Source organism: Marmota monax, unplaced genomic scaffold (assembly GCF_021218885.2).
Source record: "Marmota monax isolate L192 unplaced genomic scaffold, Marmota_monax_Labrador192_F-V1.1 WCK01_AAM20220418_F8-fsc00007, whole genome shotgun sequence".
Classification (NCBI taxonomy): Eukaryota; Metazoa; Chordata; class Mammalia; order Rodentia; family Sciuridae; genus Marmota; species Marmota monax.
Window position 1 is genome coordinate 16,184,906 of NW_026692781.1, and position 21,403 is coordinate 16,206,308.

Sequence of the window (21,403 nt, forward strand, 5' to 3'; positions counted from 1 at the left end):
CTGAAATCCTCCCTTTCAATATTCCATTCACAGAGACCAAAGAAGGGATGACTATAATGCCAGAGAATCCATTTTCCACTCACTTAGTTTTCCTGTATGGGCAGTTCAGCATGTAGGATCTGGCTTTTGGGCACCTTTTACATTGGTCTTGGACTTCCGTGCCTCAGCCAAAGCCAAAATGGAAAGAATCCCATTTTTAATATGCTGTAATATGTGGGTTACAAGGAAAAGAAGGTAATAAGATTCAAAAGAAACAATTCAATTTTTGGAAGTTTGGAATGTAGATGGAAGAGTAGAAATCTTAGCTAAGGATAACAGCTAGAAGCAAAGGTCACACCCCAAAGAACCCCTAAAAGATGCAGGAATTAGAAGCACCAGGTGTTATAGAAGGCAGCAAGTCAGAGTGGAACTGGAAGGAGAGTCTGGCTGAAAGACTATAGAAAGAGGAGGTAAGCGCTATCTCCCTCTCTAGGACCAACTACTACTGCTCCCACATCATTATGGAAAACTGGATGTTTATTTTTTGGTGAAACTAAACCACAGAGGTAAGAGAGATATAAATTTTATATTTTAAAAATAAGTAAAGACTACATAGTAGATGGTATGGACCCCAACTTCTTTCCTAACTGATTTATATAATGAATGTATCAGGACTGAAGCATCCTTAAGGAGATTCGATTATTTTCCTACATGAGAAATAAATAGCTATGGAGAAAGGCTTGTGGATACAATTGGTGATTACCCAATTGATTGGTCAAGCCCTACTAAGGGCTTCATCAAATATAATCAATTCACAATGAACATCAATCACCTTTTCACTGTCTCTAATATCTCTCTTAAATGTGACAAGGCAATCAGGAATTATCAGACCTCTGAGGAAATCTTTGGGTTTTTGTTTGTTTGTTTGTTTTGTGATGAGGTCTTATTATGCTGCGCAGGCTGGTCTTGATCTTATGAACCTCCTGCCTCAGCCTCCTGAGTCACTGGGATTACAAGGGGAAATCCTTTAATATAAAAGATACACAATCAAAATTAATTTCATGGCTATAAAAATTGTTATATGCATACAAAAGTATGGTGTATTTTTTTGAGGGGGGTGTTTTTTGAAAAAAAAAAACTTTACACAAAAATTAACAATAGGAGAAAAATACAAGAAACTTCAGGATTTAATCCTGGAAGCGCAACATAAAAACTCTTCTCTCCCACCCCCCCATAAAAAGAATAAAAAAAACAGAAGAAAGAAAATTATCAAATTAAAAGCATATAGAAGTTTTCCAAACCGGAAAGCTATGCTTCCAGATTGAAAAAACCACCTAATTTCCCAGTATAAAAGTTTTCACACCAAGTTATCATGAAATTAAAGAAAAAAAGAAATGATGAAAATTCTTGGATCATGGGAGTTGGAAGAACATCCTATAAAGAGATAAGAATCAATGGTATCTGACTTTTTGGTAGCAATACTGAAAGCAAAAGATAGTGGATCACTATCTATGAAGTTCTAAAAGAAAATTACTTTTAACTTATTATTTTAAAGTCAGATGAGTGATACCTAAATAAAACAAATATTTTTTTCATGTAAAAATTACATTAAAAATTTAATTTCCAAGTTCCTGTCTCAGGAGCTATTGGAGAAACCCTCTGACTAAATAAGAGTAAATCAAGAAAGAACAGGGTCCAGGAAACAGCAGACCAGACTCATGAGGGTTTTGAAGGGGTTTTTCAGGAGAGCAAAGGGCTGTCCCAGCCACGCCTTAGGCTTTGGAGAGTCCTGGAGGGACCTGGGAGGAAAAAAAACTCAAAAAATGATATTTCGAAAAAAAGAAGTGGGATAGGAAGAGCACATGATGTGTATGAAAGGGTGGGAAACACACTGAGGGGAATTTTTTAATTCTTCTGGAGAATTTGGAAGGAGTGAGTGATAGGTTTTAGTCATTGAGGCCAACAACCTAACGATTAAATGACTAACAATCTAATGATTAAATTAATTCAACAATCTAACGATTAAATTAATTCCAAGAAAAAAAAAAGGAACTGCACTCTATAGAAAACATATGCACATATCACAGCTTGGCTCAGAAATGAAATCATAATATTATAAGGATCAGATATTGATTCACTAAAATGGTAATAGAACTGTATTGAAATGATAAGGAGAAGTTGAGACAAGAGGGGGTTGGCCAGAGCTTGGGCTAAAATGCTAAATTTTCTTCCACAGATACCTGAATTCAGTAAAAAAAAATGTTCAAAATAGATAAACTAAGAGACACATACATATAATTGTCATTTTAAAATATGGGTGTAAATTTAGGAAGAAAAATCAAAAGATAAAAGTTGATGTCTCAGTAAGTGAACCTGGGAAACACCAAAGAGTGGGAAAGAAAATTCTTTGTCTTTATCTTACAGTACTATTTTATTTCTTTAATAAGAATGAGAATTAAAATTTGAAAGCAGAGAGGCTCCGTAATGTAAAGGATTGGTTTCAAAGAAGTAAAATTTATTTATATTTCTTTAAAGACCTAGAAAAAGTGTGTGACTGGCAGTTTGGAACATTCAAGCACAGCTTTCATAGCAGAGTAAATAGGAGTCATGCAGACCCAGATAACATTCAGTCCAATCCTCAACAGGAAGAAAAGCAGGAGAGAGGAACTTTAGGGAATGGGAAAAAAATTTAATTTGCCAACCATAAAATGAACAGTATTACCAAAAGGGACTTCCCATAAAGGATCCAAGAATTTTAAGAATTATTTTGGACACCTTCAGTGACTTGACTGCAGGAAGCATTTGGGTATCCATACCCAACCACCTCAGTCCCAGGAAGCCGCTGGTACACCCAAGAGATGCCTGCACTTACATGTTTATTGTAGCACTGTTCACAATAGCCAAGATACGGAGTCAACATTGTTGTCCATGGACAGATGAATGAATATATACAATGGGGTATTATTTGGACATTAAAAAAAAGAATAAAATTCTGTCGTTTGCTGCCACATGGATTAAAACCAGAGAACATTGTTAAGTAAAATAAGCCAGGCATAGAAAAACAAATACCACATATTGTCACTCATACATGAAAAGCTAAACAAGTGTATTTCCTATAAGTAGAGAGTAAACAGTGGGCACAAGAGGCCTAGGAGAGGAGAAGGAAGCAAGAATAGAGAGTTAGATGATGGGTACTTCTAAAATACAGTTACTCAGGAGGAATAAGTTCTAATGTTCTATTGTACAGTAGGGTGACTATAGTTTATTTAATTGTATTTTTATAAAGAACTATAAGAGAGTGAATTAAAACTTCCCAACACACTCACACACAAATGATGTCTAAGGTGAGGAAAATGATATTATCTTGATTTGATCATCATATACCATATACATATATTGAATTACCACACTGCACTCCATAAATATGTGCAATGATAATGTGTGAATTAAAAAAAAGAGAGAGAATTCAGATTAAGGTTATTTCCAGCTTTCCTGGTTCCCACATAAACCCTAAGTTGTTAAATAAAAAACAAAGACAAATTTCTTTGCAATTAAAAATAACAATAATTACTATAGGAGGTAAGCAACCTGGAACTAAACTTTAAGAGCAACCCTGCCATGTCAAATAAGAAAAACGGCAAAAATTCCAAAAGGTTAATTTTTAAAATATCAACTTAGTTGATATATTGCTATCCCCAAATTAGTCTAGTTCATAAAATAGAAGATTCAGTTTCCTAAACACCAAAAGTAGATGCAAAAATCTATCCATAAGTGACCTTTACATTGAAGTCTTACAATTCTTTGGTATCATGGCCCACTAAATTCCATATATAATGACATTGTGATTAAAAAAAAATTTAAACAATCAATGACTTTTACCTTTCTTCAAGTTCATCAACACAAAAGTATAGTTATTGAATGGCAGTTGCATTTCCACCAAGGTACATAGTTTTAGTTCAATATTTCATGTGAGTGTTTGTGTGTGTATGTATGTATGTGTGTGTGCAAGTAATTTGTTAAAAAAAAACTTCAGCCCAAGGTAAACTTTCCTCTTGGTAATAAAATCATCAGAGAATAGGATAGATAATTGCTTGCTTAGTATGTGCAGGCTTACAAAGCAAATTGTCTCTCAGGAAGAAACTTTAAGTCTGGTTTAGGTCAGTTGGAGCTACTATGACTATAAAGAGAGAAACAGAAATTCTTGGGTAGTGAAGCAATCCTCACATCTCTGGTTCCAATGGTATTTTACAGGGTCCTTCATTGCCTATGTGCACTGTTGCTACTGATCCATAAATTAAAAATTACCATCCTCCACCATCAAAACTACAAACTGTGAAACTTTAGTCATTAAAGAAAGGTGGGTGAGAGCCTTGTGTGTTTACAGACACTGCAAGAAGTTCAAGTGTCAAAGAGGATTTAATTTTCTTGACCAAATGAGGTCTCATTAATTTCTGAAGCCAATTTTTATTGTTGCATAGGCAATGTTTAAAAGACTGTTGTCAAGGAAAAGCATCCTAAAATTAGATCTGCCAGCTTTGTTTTCTTTGCAGGAATGGCCATGCTTCCAACAGCCTCTTCTGTTTTGAAGTGAAAACCTAGTAACGAAATGCAAAGGAGCTCAAGAGGTTTTCAACAGAGGGGAAAAAAATGAAATTGCCTATATATATTCATTTCACAAGTTGTATTTCTTGTGTAAGGTTGTCTACACATAATATGTGTATATTATGTAATCATGGGCCTCTGAGAAGAACAAAAGATCTGTGATTACAGTGGCCCATTCCAGAAACTGTTCACCCACGTTCTCCACCTCCAACCCATTGGCCTCACCCATTCTTTTACTGTCCATCATCCCCCCAAGTTCTCATTCCTCTCCATACCCAACTTGGATCTCACACACGATCCAGGCTTAATGCCTTGAAAGAGACCCTCAAACCCTATTTTCCCCTCTCCTCCTTCATTGCCCTGGTGTTTTCTAACAAAATAGGACTCTATAAACCCATCCACATCTGCTCTAATGCTGTATGGAAGTGACAGAACTGAATGCAGCAAGAGGAAGGCACACAGGGAGACTGAGGTCACCCTAAATACATGACAGTTGCATTGCCTGCCATTTCACCACCTTTCCTTGGTCACACTCATCTCTCAGGGGACTGTTTGCACCTCAAATGCCACTCCCCTTCCCTTCTGTTCAAGGTCTACAAATAGCCAATTTCTTTTCACTGAGAATATAAAAGAAATCAGAGGGCCTTATCACCAACTCCTCACATACCTGTTAGCCAATGCTCACATTCTGTCTTACCTCTATCCTTTCTGTCTCTCTCTTTCCTTCTGACTCTCTCTCCCCCATTGAGTTTTCACTTCCTGCAGAATCCCAGCAATCAGAATTCCCTACAGAAATCTCTACTACTATTTTCCATAGTTAACAAACTCCTTTACCTCCCAATTCTCCCCTAGTTATCACCCAATTTGTGTCATTGTCTTTAAAGAAAAATGCTTTCAAAAGTCAGCTGTACATTCTTCCTATTTCACGTTCAATCCTCTTCCAACAGTCCTGGGTGAATTTTTTTGTTTTCACCATTTCATTGAGAGTCTCTCCTCAAGATTGCTAAAGACAGCCACAATGTAAAAATCAATAGACAATGCTCTGTCCATGTTACCTGACCTCTCAGCAACATTCAATATTTGACATTTTTATTTCTTGAAAGATTCTCCTTTTTGACTTTCAGAATGCAATGTCAAACTGGCCATTCCTCAGTTTGCTTTACTGTAAGTGTTGGAGTGTCTTAGAGCTTAGCCCTTGATTCTCTTCTCATACCACTTTTAACTCCCTGGAGCTCTCATCCAGTGCTGTGAACTTTAAACACATCTACATATTCATTATTTTAAAACATATATTCACTTCTTCCCCTTCCATCTGACTACCTGTCTTTTACTTATTAAGACCATTCTCTCTTGCCTGGGCTCCAGCCGCGCTGGCCTTATTGTTTTTCCTCAAACATATCAAAATGCAGCCTGGCTCAGGGTTTCTGTCCTTGCTTCCTTCTGCATAGACACCAATGTGTCAGTCCTTGTATAGCTCCCTTCTCACTTCTCTAAGGTCTCTCTTCACAAGTTGCTATCACAGAAAACTCTTCCCTGACTACTCTTCTAAAATAGCCATTTCTTAAATGCCTAAGACATCTGTTGCCTGTCTTGCCCTGGGTTCAATACCCAGTACCATAAAAAAATAAAATAAAATAAAAAAATCAGTAAAGAAATACAAAAAGAAAAGTAATAAAGACATAATTTTAGCACTATTTTATCATGTTTTATTCAGCAAACAATTTACAGTAATGAATTTTAAAATGCATTGCCTTGCATAAAATAGAGGGAAATTACATCCTTAAACTGAATCTTATTATTATTTTGGCTGTAACTTTCATTTTGAAACATTCTCAATCATTAAGCACACATGACATATGATCTTCTTCATCCATGATTCCAGTTTGGTTTAGATTTGGGTAATCTTTTAGAGGGAAGCATTTTTTATATACTCTTTGAAAATATTTATCTGTAATTGAAATATGATTTGTATGACAGGATGAAGTCAGAGAACAAAAATATTTTAAATGTCAGTGTGAAGATGGCAATTTTAGTTCAAGCTTTGTCATATACCTTGAATATATTATATGTCTGGTAAAAATGAAATGTAAGAACTGTTAAAAGTGCTCAATTACTTTGGAAATTTTCAGATTACCTTGCTTTATAAGTTTCTCTTTGATGAGAAACTTGCAAGGAGAGAATCACTCTTCAGCTTAGTAGTTGACAGGGAACTACAGCTGGAAAACTGATACTGAAGTATGTAGCCTGATGGTCTCCAAGTCATCTCCTGTTGTCTGACTCATCACAGTTTAGAAACTTCAGCAGGCAATTGACTTTGGCAGAAAACACAGCAGTCTGCACTCACCAAGAATTCCCCAGGCTTCAAGGCCACATGAGGTCAGATTTTTTTAATCACTAATCACAGAAAGATATTCCTAACATAATCCCAATTATTCAGATACATCACAGAAGAGCAATCTGAGTTTTCCTGGGATATGAGTGATAGAGAACTCAGGAAGTTAGAATTTGGAATAAGAATTTTTGTCACTTAGTCAATGTATGAATGTCCTTTGCATTTCTGCCAACTATAGAGGTAGGTAGGGGCAGCTTTACCTCAATCTTACATTTGGCAAAGGAATGAGGAAAAAGCAAACACATTGTTTTGTACATAGTTGTATCACAAAAGTAGTTCACAATAACAGTTGCTGTGTGTAGATGCTTATTCTGTGCCAGACACAAAATGTGGGCACCTTGATTACATTATTTTTATCTCTTACAACAATCCTTCTAAGACTATTTAAGTTCCATTCAAAGTGGTTTTGTTTTCCTTTATATTATTGCTGTTTGGTCTGTGATACAATAATATTCCCAATGATCTCTACTGAAAGGTTTTTCCCATCCTTTATTCTCTTTATTTTTCCAGAAGCAGCTGAAAGATTCTCCATAAAACTTGCTTGACATCCAGCCTGAACTAATGTTGATGCTGAACAATTGTAACATTTATCAGCCACACCTACTCAATTGGAAAATGGTGGCATTACCGTATTATTGTCCTTTGTAATACTGAACCATTTTTAAGCCACATACTGTTCTAGGCACTGAATATACAACGAGCAGAAGAAATCCACTTCTTCCATCTCGTTACCTCAAAAGACAGATGAAGGATTATCAGAGGCAGAAAAATTAAATGAACAATAACAATAAAACATAAAAGTCAGTTAGAGAACCTAAAAGGGTCACCTAGTCTAGTTTCAGATAATCAGGAGTATTTATCTGATTTCAATGATATACTCTGACTAAATCCCAACTTTTCTACTTGGTCTTTTGGAAATTCAGTTTTAGTGTGATTGTATTCTCCCAGACACTTCCCCTTCACCAGTCTATACTTCTTTCATATGTAATTAAGGTCTTTTTACCACAAATCCCTTTTTCCTGTTTTTTTTAAAAAAGAAGACTTCCTCAACACTTTTGTCTTCACCAAAAAGAATTCTGGTTTAGTAGAGAATGTACAATTATTACTCTACTTTAAAACCAGAGGTATAAACTCATATTTTACTTTAATTCACAGGAAAGTTGGGAAATTTAGTAACAGCAAAATTAATGGTATTTGTTCAGTTTTGAACAGACAGCTATTTTATGTAAATCACAAATTAGAAAGACAAAGCAATATTTAAAACCAAAAATAAAAAGTTCTAATTCTTTTATACAATCAAACCAATTGCATAACGAGCAAAGAGAGGCAAGGAAAACTTGTAATCAGATTGCTTTCTTATCAAATCTATATGATAAGAAACAATGAATGATAAAGAAAAATAATGCTAGATATGACTGAAAAATGGGAAATTTTTTTTAAAAAATCCTGGATTAAGTTTTTAAAAAATATTTTATAGCATAACATCATTTACTGATGGTTGGCTATGCATTGACTGCTCACAGAATAGAGCTGACCAAATAAGCTGCACTCTCACAGATGTGACTCCTTCCAATTAACTCTCTAAAAATTAACCAAGCTTAACCAATATGGTAAAGTGATACACACCCTAAATCATCTCTGAGCTGTGAAGTTGTTGCTGTTCTACTTCTCAGATTTCCACAATTTTATAAATCCCTTCTCTCTTTTCTTCCTGCTATTTACTTCTTTAGGTCAATTGAAACTCAATAAATGCTTCTGAGTTCCTGAATACAAAACCTGAGGTTACTGTTTTTTTACCCTCTCCTACATCTAGAAAAATAAACTTGTACTGGAGTGGTTTGAACAATGGAAGAAATATGTAGGTGGGGAGGAATAAGATGCACACCACCACTCTGTCCTTTTTCTTTGTGATTGCAGAGAAGAGGCTTAGAAGACTGGGAACTGGGCATTCCCATGCCCTGTGTGACCTGTTGTCAGGGCAACAGGATGTGTGAAGAGCCCTGGTCTTTCTAGTGCCTGTTGCTAGGGTAACAGGATATGAACCATCTTCCTTTATGCAACTATGCAGCTTCCCTGCCTTACTCTATACTTCACTTCAATATTATGGGAAATTATTTTCGTTTATCAAAATCTATGAGCAATACAACTTCAATGTACAAGCCACTGAAAAAACAGGTTTGGGAAGAAATACTATAAGTAAAGACATGTCATTGATATTTTTAACTAATGAAAATAATATGAAGAAAAATTTAATTGGACTGACTTTCTAAAAAGAAGGGCCTCCATTTTTATTTTTATGATCTCTAAAATATTTATTCATATTTGATTAGATCAAAGAAAGAAATTTTAAATGATAAAAAAAGAAGGAGTGAGAGGTAGAGGAAACTGTTGAAACTAAAGAAGAATTATATAAAAAAATTAGAGGCTAAGAGCAGATTATGGGTATATATCAGTTAACTTTGTTGTATAATAATCTACACCACAACTTAGAGGCTCATAAAACCATAAACATCTATTATTTCCTCACAATTTAGAGGGAATTGGGTGGTCCAGTCTGACTTCACTCACAAGTATGGTAATAGATTATCTGGTTGATCTGTGGAAAACTAGAGAAATTAAAGAAGAGATCTGCTGAAGAATGAAGTATAAAGAGGGCCACACATACAGACACTTGTTCATACTGGAACCAGTAGGAGGTACTGGAAATTTTGTAAGTTCTAAAGTTAGAAAGGCATGCCCTGAACCATATACTAGCCATTTTCCATATGTGGTCAATATTCTCTTCAGGAATAATATGATAGAATTAAGTCCACTAAGTTGATTTTTCTGAAATAAAACTGAAGGAGTAAACACTGCTCACTTTTCTTCAGTGAACAACCTTCCTGTATGCTTAAAATCTTTTATAGTAAGAGCATAAATGGTAGCATAAACAAGTATAAAATGCCTAATCTGAATCACTAGAATTCCTGGTTTTATTTGTATAGGCAAAGAAAATTTTCAGGGATAGACATTTAGACTTTACTACTGGGCAGGGTTTTCTGCCTCTATGATTTGGGGTACCAAAGGACAGATAAATAGGAATGATTTTGCAAAGGTCCAGGCTTTGAGAGGGACAAAATGTTTCAGGAAAAGTCAAACTCTCTTTCCAACACTAGCTAGGATCTTTGTTCAGGTAAACAAATTGAAGAGGTAATGGTAGTACATGTCCTAGAAAAGGAGCAAAACACAACTGGAGAGTGTCTAACATCTAAAGCATATGCCAAGTGATAACTCCCTCTGGTATTCAGCTTTGAGTATGCAGAGCTAGGCAAACAGATGGCAGGGCTGTGGAAAAATCAAAACAAGAGAATAGTCTTTACCTCCTGAAATGTCAGATTTTATAGTGAATCTTGAGTGTTAAGTAGAATTATCTAACTCAAGGTTAAGAGGAACAACTAAGTAGGAGCCTAAGAATCTGGACTTTTCCCTACTAACAGTAAAACACTGGCCAAGTCATTTAGTGTCTTGGAGGTTCCGTTTTCTCATCAGAAAACTGGGGATAATTGTTCTGATACATATGAACCAAAAGAAATATCTTCTAGAAAGTGTAGGCACAAAATAAAGTATGAGGTATAATTATTACCATGATTCAATCATCAGATGATTTTTTAAATGATCTAGACAAATCACAAATCAATACCTAAGTTGTATAGTTTTTTAAAATCTTACTCCAAATACAGTTTGGAACCAACCCTTAGAAAGTCCAATTTTGAGTGGACCAAAATCAGCACATTGTTTCTTTTCTAATAAGTTTATTTTTATTTTCTTCTAAATTATCTAGGACCTATTTCACAAGAACTCCTTATCACTGTGCTGATGCAGAGTTTAGTTAAGGTTGACCTCTGTTTTCTTTTCCTAAAGAATCGGGTGCTTAGAGATTTTGCTAATTTTTTCATGATCTATTTTAAACTTGTTTGAGAAACTATTAATATCAAAATTTCAGCTAACAAAAATTATATGCATCCTTGAGCATTTGGGGGATCCTATTTAGTAAAAATTTATATTTTTACCATTTTATAAAATATAAAATAAAATATATCTTTAAGTATCTTCAGGAAAGTATAGCTTAGGGGTTGGGGCAGGGGCTTAGCGGTAGTACTCTTGCCTGGTATGTGTGAGGCACTGGGTTAGTTTTTCAGCACTGCATATAAATAAACTAAGTAAAGGTCTATCAACAACTAAAAAATAAAAATAAAAAAATGAAAGGAGAAACCAAAATAGAATGTTTTATTGCTTTGCCTCTGATGACCCATTATCATTGTTATGCCATTTTTATATCATTTTTATTCTTTAACTGTACTTAATTCATGCCCAGATCAGATATGTGAAATAGGTGGTTCTCAAGAGTCTGTAGCACTACCATCTGTTTAATGATATTAATGAACAGCTTCTTTCCTATCCAAAAAGCCTACAGCACAATCCTTCACTGTATGGCAATGACGCTTGCTCAAATACTTAAATTTGGTTAGCAGATTGAAATAAAATAAAGCTCAAAATCTAAAAACATAATGGTAATATGTCATTTTGTAAAATAGGCTGAAGGATGGATATGACACAGGACAGCGATTACCTAGAAGACAACTCCATTGTAAATCAGACTCAGATTTGGGTAACGACAGACTTAAGAAATGATTTTTAAGCCAGAGTCACTCAGGAAATCAGTCTAGTCCTAAGTCATACACAAACTCTATACCGAGACTGCCACAGGAAGTTGAAGTAAAGAGGCCATCAAGACAGTTCTACCAGGGAAATTCTCAAAGCCAGCCCATTCTCCTCCACTAGCCTTAAACCCTGCCCCAGAGAAATTAATTCCTCAGTTTTAACAGTTTTGGTGAAGTGAGACCTGGGAACCCTGTGAGGCTACTTCCCTAAGAAAGCATCCTTTCCTCATCTAGCAGCTGCTCACTGACTGTAATAAGAAAAGCACCTGAGAAAACTACAGGATTCTGCTGCTGCATGTAGTATTAATAATAATAATAACATCTAGAATTTACTGGATTCTAAACACCCTGTTAACCAATTTACAAACATTAATTTGTTTAATCCCCTAAATATCTGTGAAAAAGAAAATGTCATTATTTCCATTTATAGGTAACATAAGTGAGGCATTGAAAAATCAAGCAACTAGGAGGTCATATAGCTAGTAAGTAGTGTGGTTGGAATATCCCCAAGAATGGGTAAAGTTATGGGAATATTAATAATTACCATAGCTTGCAGGCTTATTGTCTACCGGGTACTACAGTGTATTTCTGACACACTTTATTTTATTTATTTTTATTATTTTGATCTGGGCAATGTATGGAATCACAGATTCCACTGCTTTCTAGTGGGAGAACCTTCCACTGGAGAAGACTTCTGGGCCTGTCTCGGCTGTTTTCACATTCTTTCATTGGAGTACATGCAACTCATTTGACTGGTGAAGTGTAGAGAAAGAATTGGGCCTGATTATGCAAGTTTTTCTTCTCTAGGGGCAGGGAAGGGATTCTGTGCTTGTAGAAAGTATGGTCTCATCTGCTCTAGGCTCTGATGTAGATTTAAGAGGAAGATATGGCCCCCTGCTGAAGAGTCTACAGTTTGTGCAGTAAGGTGAATTCCGAGGAGTCCCAGTTTATTTAGCTGCACACTAAAGCATTATCTTCCAATGCAGGTTTCATCTGCACAAAAGAGGCTGATGCAGGAAGCTCTCAAGTTCAAGATCAACCAGGAAACTTTGCAAAACCCTGTCTCAAAATAAAAAGAGCCAGTGATATAGCTCAGTGATAGAGCACTTGCCTAGTATGTGCTAGGCCCTGGATTCAATCCTCAATATCACTAAAAAGAAGGAAAAGAAAAAAACAAATAAGCTCCTGTGTATAACCTGGTACCTGAGAGTACAGAATCAGTGAATATTTATTAATGTGTAAGAGAACAATGAATGAAATAATTGGATTTTACAGATAAGGAGAGTATAGTTTAGAGAAATTAATAATTTCTCCATGGTCATTGGCTAAAAATACAGGTGGCATTAGAAAATATCTGATTGATTTCAAAGTTTAATTAAGATTGATATTTATCAACAATTTCCAAGAAAGATAGTATAAGCATTCTTCTCTAACATTTGAAGTAAATCCACTATATAACCTCAATGTCAGAGTTCGGTAAGGAAACTGATGGTTTGGGTACTCAAGCCACGGTTAGATGGAGGTATGCTGGTAAAGATCATATGGGTCATAGAGTGATCTCCGGTGTTCTCCACCTGGAGGATTGGTGTGCATATCTGAATGTGTGTGCATGTCTGTGTGTGTGTTTGTATGTGATACCGGAGGACAGGAATGGTCTTTCTATCCTCTGGCAGAAGAGGTACGTTTTTGTTTCTTATTGCTGCTATAACACATTTACCACCAACTTAGTGACTTGAAGAAAACCACAAATTACCTTCAATTCTGTAGATCAGAAATCAGATGCAAGTTTTGCTTAGCTAAAATCAAGGATCAGCAGGACTGCATTCTTTCTGGACACCATGGAAGGAGACTCTCCTTTCTTGCCTTTTGTTACTTCTAGAGGCTACCCATGTCCCTTGGCTAGTAGTCCACTTTCCCCATCTTCAGTGTTAGCAAAGATAAGTCAAATCCCTTTCACCATGCACCATTCTTCTGCCTCTTCCACTTTAAGAACCTTTGTAATTACATTGGGTTGACGTGAAATCCAGAATAATTCCCTGTTTTAAAGTCAGTTTATTAGCAACTGTAATCCCATCTCCTACCATAATCCTTCTTTTCCTGGACATTAGGATATAGGCATCCCTGGGGTGCCAACTAGTCTACGTATTCTACAGGGCCCATGAACTCCATTTTAGAAGTACCATTCTAAATTCTTTTCTGGTGATCTTTCTGGGTAATCATTCTGAAAATGTCATCTCTTTTTGTTGTGATTTTTAAATATTTTTTTAGCTAAACATGAACACAATATCTTTATTTCATTTTTTTAATTTTTACATGGTGCTGAGGATCGAACCCAGTGCCTCACATGTGCAGGGCAAGTGCTCTGCCACAGAGCCACAACCCTAGCCCTCTTTTTGTTTTGAAAGCAAGATGAGTAAGAGCTTTAGAGCTAGACAGATCTATATTCAAGTCCAAGTTTCATCAGTTGCTACCTGGGTAACTTAATTAGGATACTTAGTCTTAAGATAATTGACAGGTTTAAATAAGAATACAAATATTTTATATCTTCATAGTGATGACAACTGGTAGATAATAAGCAAACATTACTCTCTTCCATCTTCTTCATCCCTATTCTAGTTGTGAATCTATCTCCAATTCTCCAATTGGAGCTTTAGGCCCCAATTTGGCAGCCTGGTTCACTTTCTAATTTTCTAGTTAGCATCAATATAAGATTCAGAAATTTTATTGATTTGCAGTATTGATCGATTGACTTAAAATATTTGTGACATTATCAGCTATGTGCCAAGTACTGTGCTCAGTGGTGAAGATCTAAGACCAAACACAGGGAGGGGAAGTTGGCTCTTGCATTCAGAATCTGTGGTCCAGTAGGAAAGGTAGATTTTATTAAAAAAGAGAAGTTTGGGTTATTTTATGAGCCAAATACAGGAAATGAGGAGTCAGGGAAGATTTTCTTTGCATATGAAATTCAAGCAGAAAATTTTGAGCATTTCTTAATAGGGTCCCTTGTTGACATTTAAGTAGGACAGCTCTTCCTGATAAAGGCATGTCCTGAGCCTTTACCAGGACATTTGTCCTGCCTTACCCCTACTGCCCACTAAATGCAGAAACACCTTAAAGTCACAACAACACACAACATACTCAAAAGCCTCATGGGAGCAGGCGTAACCTTGACTAAGAGAGGAAAAGAAATGTAAATAAAATGAGCAAAGATGGCATAGAGCATTTCTATGGGTAAACCTGGATACTGGTTGGGAGGGGGCCACAAAAGCAAGGCATGAGAGGAGATGAGGAGACTCCAAAGCTTGAACGGGTACAGAGATCTTGTAAAGGATGCTAAACTGTGAAGTTAGGGCAATAGAAGCCTTTAAGAATTTTAAGCAGAAGAATTAAAAGTATAAAGTTTGCTTATTATCTATAATGCTGCTTCATCCTAAAATTTGATTCTAGTTCGTTGGGGAATACGGTGCTTTTACCTTGTGTCATTTACATGTTTGCCAATTTTTATTCTAAATAAGTGTTTGTGCTTACATATTCTTGGTAATGAGGGTCTAGGTAACTACATCTGAGAACTTTACAGCATACTGTGCTCTTTAACAATATTGAAATTGAAAAGCTATTATACTGTTCTTTCTTTCTCCTTAACTTTCTGCTTTGCTACATTTTATCCTTCTTTATTAATGATCATGTTTACCACCAATCAAAGAGAGAATAAGGAAAAAGAAAGGCCACTTAATGCTGTTCAACTGCGGAATTCACAATTCCAGATGCTAACATCTGGGCATTCTTCAGGAGAGGAGAGACAAGGTGGTATGCATCTACACATGTAAAATTAAAAATCAGATAGTAAGTTGATTCCTAAATTAAATTTCAACAGGTTCTAGTTCTTTAAAAAAAAAACTGAAGGAACTGACAACAAGTACTATGAAGTAGTAAATGTTACATTTTTGTATAGAGATTATGCTTTTGAGCAGCTCAAAGTTTCCTATCTTCTGTTGAATGTCTTTGATTTAGTTGTTCCTACAACTTCAAGTAATTTTCACTGAAATTTCTACTTGATCAAGTTTTCTGGAAATACTGTCTCAGATTAAATTCCTAGAACAGTGATACTGACTGGAAAAAAAGCAGTACTAGTGTTATTAAATATGATCAAATTTTAAATCTACAATTATTAAGCTTTTGTATGTTGAAAGAAGAAAAAAATAAACAGTACCATGACACAAAAAGGCATCGTTCATAAAATTAAAAAAAAAAAACACTACACATGAATAAAAGAATATAAAATCATCAAATAGGGGTAGGGGAGGTAGTGCAGTGGTAGAATGCTGGTTTAGAGAGCACAAGGCCCTCAGTTCAACCCTCACCACCATAAAAATTGAATAAAATTTTCAAGCTGACTTTCCACATGGGAATTAGTAAATTAACAATCTTTGCAAAGACAAGCAATAGTTTACTTTCCTTAGCATATAAAAAGGGTTGCAGAGTCCCAAGAAACTCTGAATAAGAAATTTCATCCAATGTTGAGATAGCATGAGATGTAGGAAGCATTTTTCAGTCCCTATACCATAGATAACTTATGGTCAAGTATATGATTTTTTAAAGTATACTTTGTGAAGGACCTGATGTCATAGTTATTTGCTAATATTTCCCCCATCATGGATGATGAGTCATAGTGTAGAATCCAAACTGTCATACTGAGTGACAAATTAGTGGTAGCAGATGGATTGAAGATAGCAAAAGAAAAAAAAGTTGCACCTATAAAAAGAAAATTAATAGAATAAAGCATAGAAGTCTTTATCAGAATGAGAGTAGGAAACTTTCACCTTTGTTCCCCAAAGGAATGGAACATCATTTTATATAATGGCTCAAATATTGTATGAGGAGATTTAGAAGGAATTTAATCAACTAAATGATAAAGAAGAATTGATATTTAATTTAGTTTAACAATGTTTCCTACATGTCACAAAATTTTAAAATTATTTTCATGGACTCAAAAGAAAGTCTAAAATGTTACATGACAATCCTTGTGAAAGATTTTCTCTAAAGAGTTTCCTGTAGTAGTCATGTTTTCCATACTTCAGGTATAATTGAAAAAAAAATCTTATTTCCATTTCTATTTTTATTTAGTCTCAAAATGCACATATTGTAAGCTCAGTTAAAAACAGAATACTCTTGCTGAAATAAGTGAATGTATCTATAAAGATAGATGTAGTAAAAGATGTAACAAAGATGTAGTAAAAGACTAAAAATCTCATTTTCCAAACAAATGTGTAAAGTCCATCATTGGGTCTATTTTAGAAAAAATAAGAAAAATTATTGCACAATTGTTGATAGCTTTCAAGAGTAATATGATTTTAACTGTTGATATTTAAAAGTAGAATTTTAGGACTAGCAATTTATATGAGCTAAAATTATGTTTAAGTCAATATTGCATTTTAAATAGGCAAGGCATTTCAGCAATGGAATAGGGAGTCCCTCACATCACTGCTTTGAATGCAGATTACACAAAAGACCATAATTAAACAATTTGGTAGTCATTAGTAATGCAGATTTTAGATTTAGAGCTTCTTGTTTTGACATACCTAACCTGAAATACTGAAAATGTCTTAAGTCAAAGTACAAGTTAAATAGTACCAGAATGCAAATTTCTCCCTTCTTTAATATAAAAGCAGTCATTTCACTTAGTTCAATAATAAAGACTGGAGAAAAAAAAGTTAATGGTCATTTACTAGCTCTATCTAGACACAGCCCCAAAGTAAATTAGCCTATGCATATGTTGATGTACTCCACTATCAATTCCAGAAGGGCTGCTGTTGAATGACTCTGTCAGCCTCTTCTGAAACAAAATGACAGGTTCACCTTTGAGATCAATTGATAAGTGAAAGATAACTTTGCTCTAAAGTGTTAGGTCAAAACAAAATCGCTTTTTAAATTTCTTATAGGCTATACATAAATTTACCACCATACAGCTTCATACCCTTCAGGTAACTACAGAAAAGCAGAACAAATACAAACAAAATATCCTGCCCTGATAATGAAAAAAAAAAAATCTAAAACATGTTCTAATCTGAGATAGAGCTTTTTCAGTGCAGATGTTCATCCACTCATTAGGTTAGAACACAAATCATCGGATGACTGGTAATGTTTAATTTGCATCTATGCTAATTAATTTTGTGAGCTGTTATTTGCTTCAATGGGATTTCTTGTTTCTCTAGAGAATCACCACACTGAAAAACTGTATCATCTATATCTTCAGTAGTTCTTACAAACAGATTAGTTCATTCAAATGCTGTGAAGATGGCTTCCTTTTTTAAAAGTTATTCTTTGTTGTTTGCATTATTAGTGTGCTCTTATACTCAAGCATTGTAATGCCATGTATTACTTGAAGTAGCAAGAAAATACAGAGAGCATTATTTAAATTTAGAAACAATATTCAAATGGAGAAAAGTGGAAAGTATGTTTTCTTCTAAAGTTTGATATAATTTTTGTTTTTCAAAAAGTATATATGAAAATAGTGACAACAAATTTATGCATTTTGTAAAATAGTATGTAAACATAGCATTAAAGACACAAATCTTTAAAGACAGACATCTTCACATGGTGTGTATTCCTTTAGCTGTTAATACAGAAAATAATCTATTTTCCTTTGGGATATGCAAAGATATTATGCTGTTTCAGTAGACTTTAAATATTCATATTTCACATTTTTATCCAAGTATTAGATCTGATTTTTGAATTGTGACATTATTTTTAAAAAGCATACAAACATAATGCTGTACAAAAATACTAAACAGGAGTTAGCATACACAACTGAAAAAACTTAAAGATGTAAATACCAAGATGATAGCACTACAATTAAAGTTTGACTCAGGTCATTACATTTCATATTTAACATAAATGTAAAACTCTTAACCCATTTTATTAAGGGCTTTTATATACTGTGGGCTATTCTTTACTGTCAGAAGAAGCAAAGAGGTTAATTTACAGCCAATACTCTAATAAGTTTGGTATACTGCTAACATTTTGACCATATAAACATTTTTTTCTCATAGAAATATTATTATTTAAGGCATAAAGGATGAGCACAACGGGTAAAATTATTTTTATCATATTAATCCTGACCTTGTTTTTTCAAAACCTAATTACCAGTCTTATTTCTCTGTCTACTTACCTGAAGGAAATTTTATTTTAGCAAGTGCCTGGCAAGCAGCTTTCCTAGTTACTAGTTTGCAAACCTAAGCCACATATTTAAACAGCACATGCAAAAAGCATAAAAGAAGCCATGTAGTTTGACAGTGAAAGGACTTATCTGGGAGTTACCTTACTTTACACAAAATTTAGTGCAGGTGCAAAAGTCTATCCTGCTCTCAACAAGTTGTTAGCTGAGATGCACCGAGTTTAGAATTCAAGAGAAAATCTTTCCAAAGGAATCACTATTACATTCACAAAGGCAGATAGCACCCACAATTAGTCATATTAATGGTCAAATCTGTTGTGGGGGAAATAATACAGAAACAAGCGAAGAGCTTACTCACATTCCTTTCAGGCGTTGCCACATTTTTTCAGTCTGTTCTCCTATGAGATACTTATAAGTGGTGTTTTCCAATTCTTCAATTTCTGTAGCAGTAGATCCCATGATGATGCTCCTAGGGCAATACAGTTACAGTCAGTTTCAGCAGCTAGAACAAGCATTCCTCAGTCCACTACAAATCTCAAGCAGTTATACAGTAGCATCTCTTAGGTATCACGAAAGTGCGGAGGTACAAAGCTTTGGGAAGCCTCTGCCAGATTTGCTATTGACTTTGACAGGCATATCCACAGCTCACCACATCACCCCCCTCAAGCAGACAGCAGAATAAACAGATGCTCTGACCTCACAGGAACAATCCGCACATGTGAGCTGCTACTGTACTACTGACCGACTAGTGCTCAAGCTCTCCCCACAAGCAGCTCATCTGTTCCTGTTCTGTGCACTGAAGCACATCAGAATTCCTACAGTTTACGAGCTCTATTATGCACGAAAGAAACGTGAATGACTTTCGCACTCCAGAAGAAGCTGAATTCCTCTCTACCAGCGGAAGGAGGGCAGGATGTAATAAGAAAACAGATGGTAGGAACCAGTACCAGCAGCACCACCCTGAGAAAAAAGTGCCTGCTTAAATGCCAAGGTTTTTGTCTTTTAATTGATCTGGAACCGACAGTTAGAAATATATCATGCTCAAACAATAAATGCAACAAATATTAAGGACAACAAAGAAAAAATAGCACACAGAGCCATACAAAAGCAGATCACAGAGCTCCACAGGTTGTTATTGAGAGAATATGTACATCAACTGATGCTGTAATCACGCTATTCACCTTCTCCTAGCAACTCCACACAGTAGGTAACTGCCAATTTAACCAGGGGAAAACACGGCTGCTGCACACAGCCTGCTCTGTGAATCCTTTGGGAATTAGAAAATAAATAAAACGAAATGAGTGTGAATGTGTGTGTGTTAGTGTGTGTGTGTGTTAAAGGAAAAGAGAGTGATATGTGTATGGGTGTGTGTGAGTGAGTGTGTGTTAAAGGAAAAGGGAGTGGTGTGTTTATGTGCATGTATATGAGTGCCTGCATGTGTGTGTGTATAAGACAGAGGATTAGGAGAGAAATTGATGCTGTACTGCTTGTGAATTTTAGAAGACAAATGAGAGCAAGTGGACATAAAAGGAATCAGAACTGAGTTGTCTGCCAAGCTCCCAACACATGGCGAGCTTTCTTTGAAACAAGCACAGACCTTGAGTATGAGCTTCACAATAGCTATTGCTATCTGTAAGCTGCTGAGAAAAATGTACATAAATCTCCTACCTCTTGTTCGTTGGAGAATGAATATAGTTTTATTCCTCCCTGCAAGAAAACTTGCTTGTAAACTTGAGATTTGTGGTACAGGCGTTCAAAGATCATAGATACGTAATTATATTCATTATTTATTGGGTATTTCTATAACACATACTGTTCTGAGTAATTTTGTAAGAATTAAAAAGGTAACATGCATTACCTTTTTAATTCTTACAAAAATGGCCTAAGGTAAGTAATATTCACATTTAACAGTTGAGGAAACTGAGAAACAGAGACATTCTCCAGATATAAAACCAGCCCATTAAAGTAGGCGATATTATTTTATTATCGGGAGTTTTCCAATATAAAATTTTTTGTTCATTCAAATGACATTAATGGCATCTAATAGTCAGAATACCTTTGAAAATATTATAGCAAATGCCTTCTCATTTAAAAATTAGAGGAGAGTAAAGCAAGGGACCTTCAGTTTTCTTTTCTCAAAAAAGATGCTTCCAGAACTCAATCCGAATTAATGTCATTAGCTAGTAGACAGCTTTATACAGGCAAAACCTCACTTCTATGAGCATTTAACAGAATTGTCAGAAATAACTTCATCTTTGCTCTGAAACTACCAATTTTACCTTCACTGTGCCTTCATTTATAATCCTAGCTTCATTCATTTAATAAGCTCTTACCTGATTTTTCTTTATTGAGACAGTTAACAAACATCTGAATTCTACTCTCTAAGACAAATCATTAGCCAAAAATCTGCATAAAAAGCAAGCCTTCTATATTATCATATAGCTAAGATACCAAAGTCCTTGAAACCATAATCCTTTTCAGCCCACAAAATGATTTTCTAAATATGCCATGAAATTTCAAGCCCTTTCACAGGCCGGCCTACCAATAATATTACAA

At 35.1% G+C, this 21,403-nt stretch overlaps 1 protein-coding gene across 4 annotated transcripts in view; it reads right to left on the reverse strand.

Moving 5' to 3' along the window:
* The window catches only part of Pde1a (phosphodiesterase 1A), a 366,193-nt gene extending 345,968 nt beyond the window's left edge, over nt 1–20,225 (reverse strand). The window contains exons 1-2 of one of the 4 annotated variants that reach the window (XM_058580302.1): nt 20,029–20,225; nt 19,206–19,316 (exon numbers count right to left, since the gene is read on the reverse strand). In XM_058580302.1, coding sequence (XP_058436285.1) covers nt 19,206–19,306 — 101 coding nt within the window. In that variant the 5' untranslated portion in view covers nt 19,307–19,316; nt 20,029–20,225. Of the gene's footprint in view, nt 1–19,205; nt 19,507–19,543; nt 19,716–20,028 lie in introns of those variants that run through there. The other 3 variants (XM_046447395.2, XM_058580301.1, XM_046447396.2) reach the window with 3 other exon arrangements.
* Nucleotides 20,226–21,403: the final 1,178 nt, after the last annotated feature.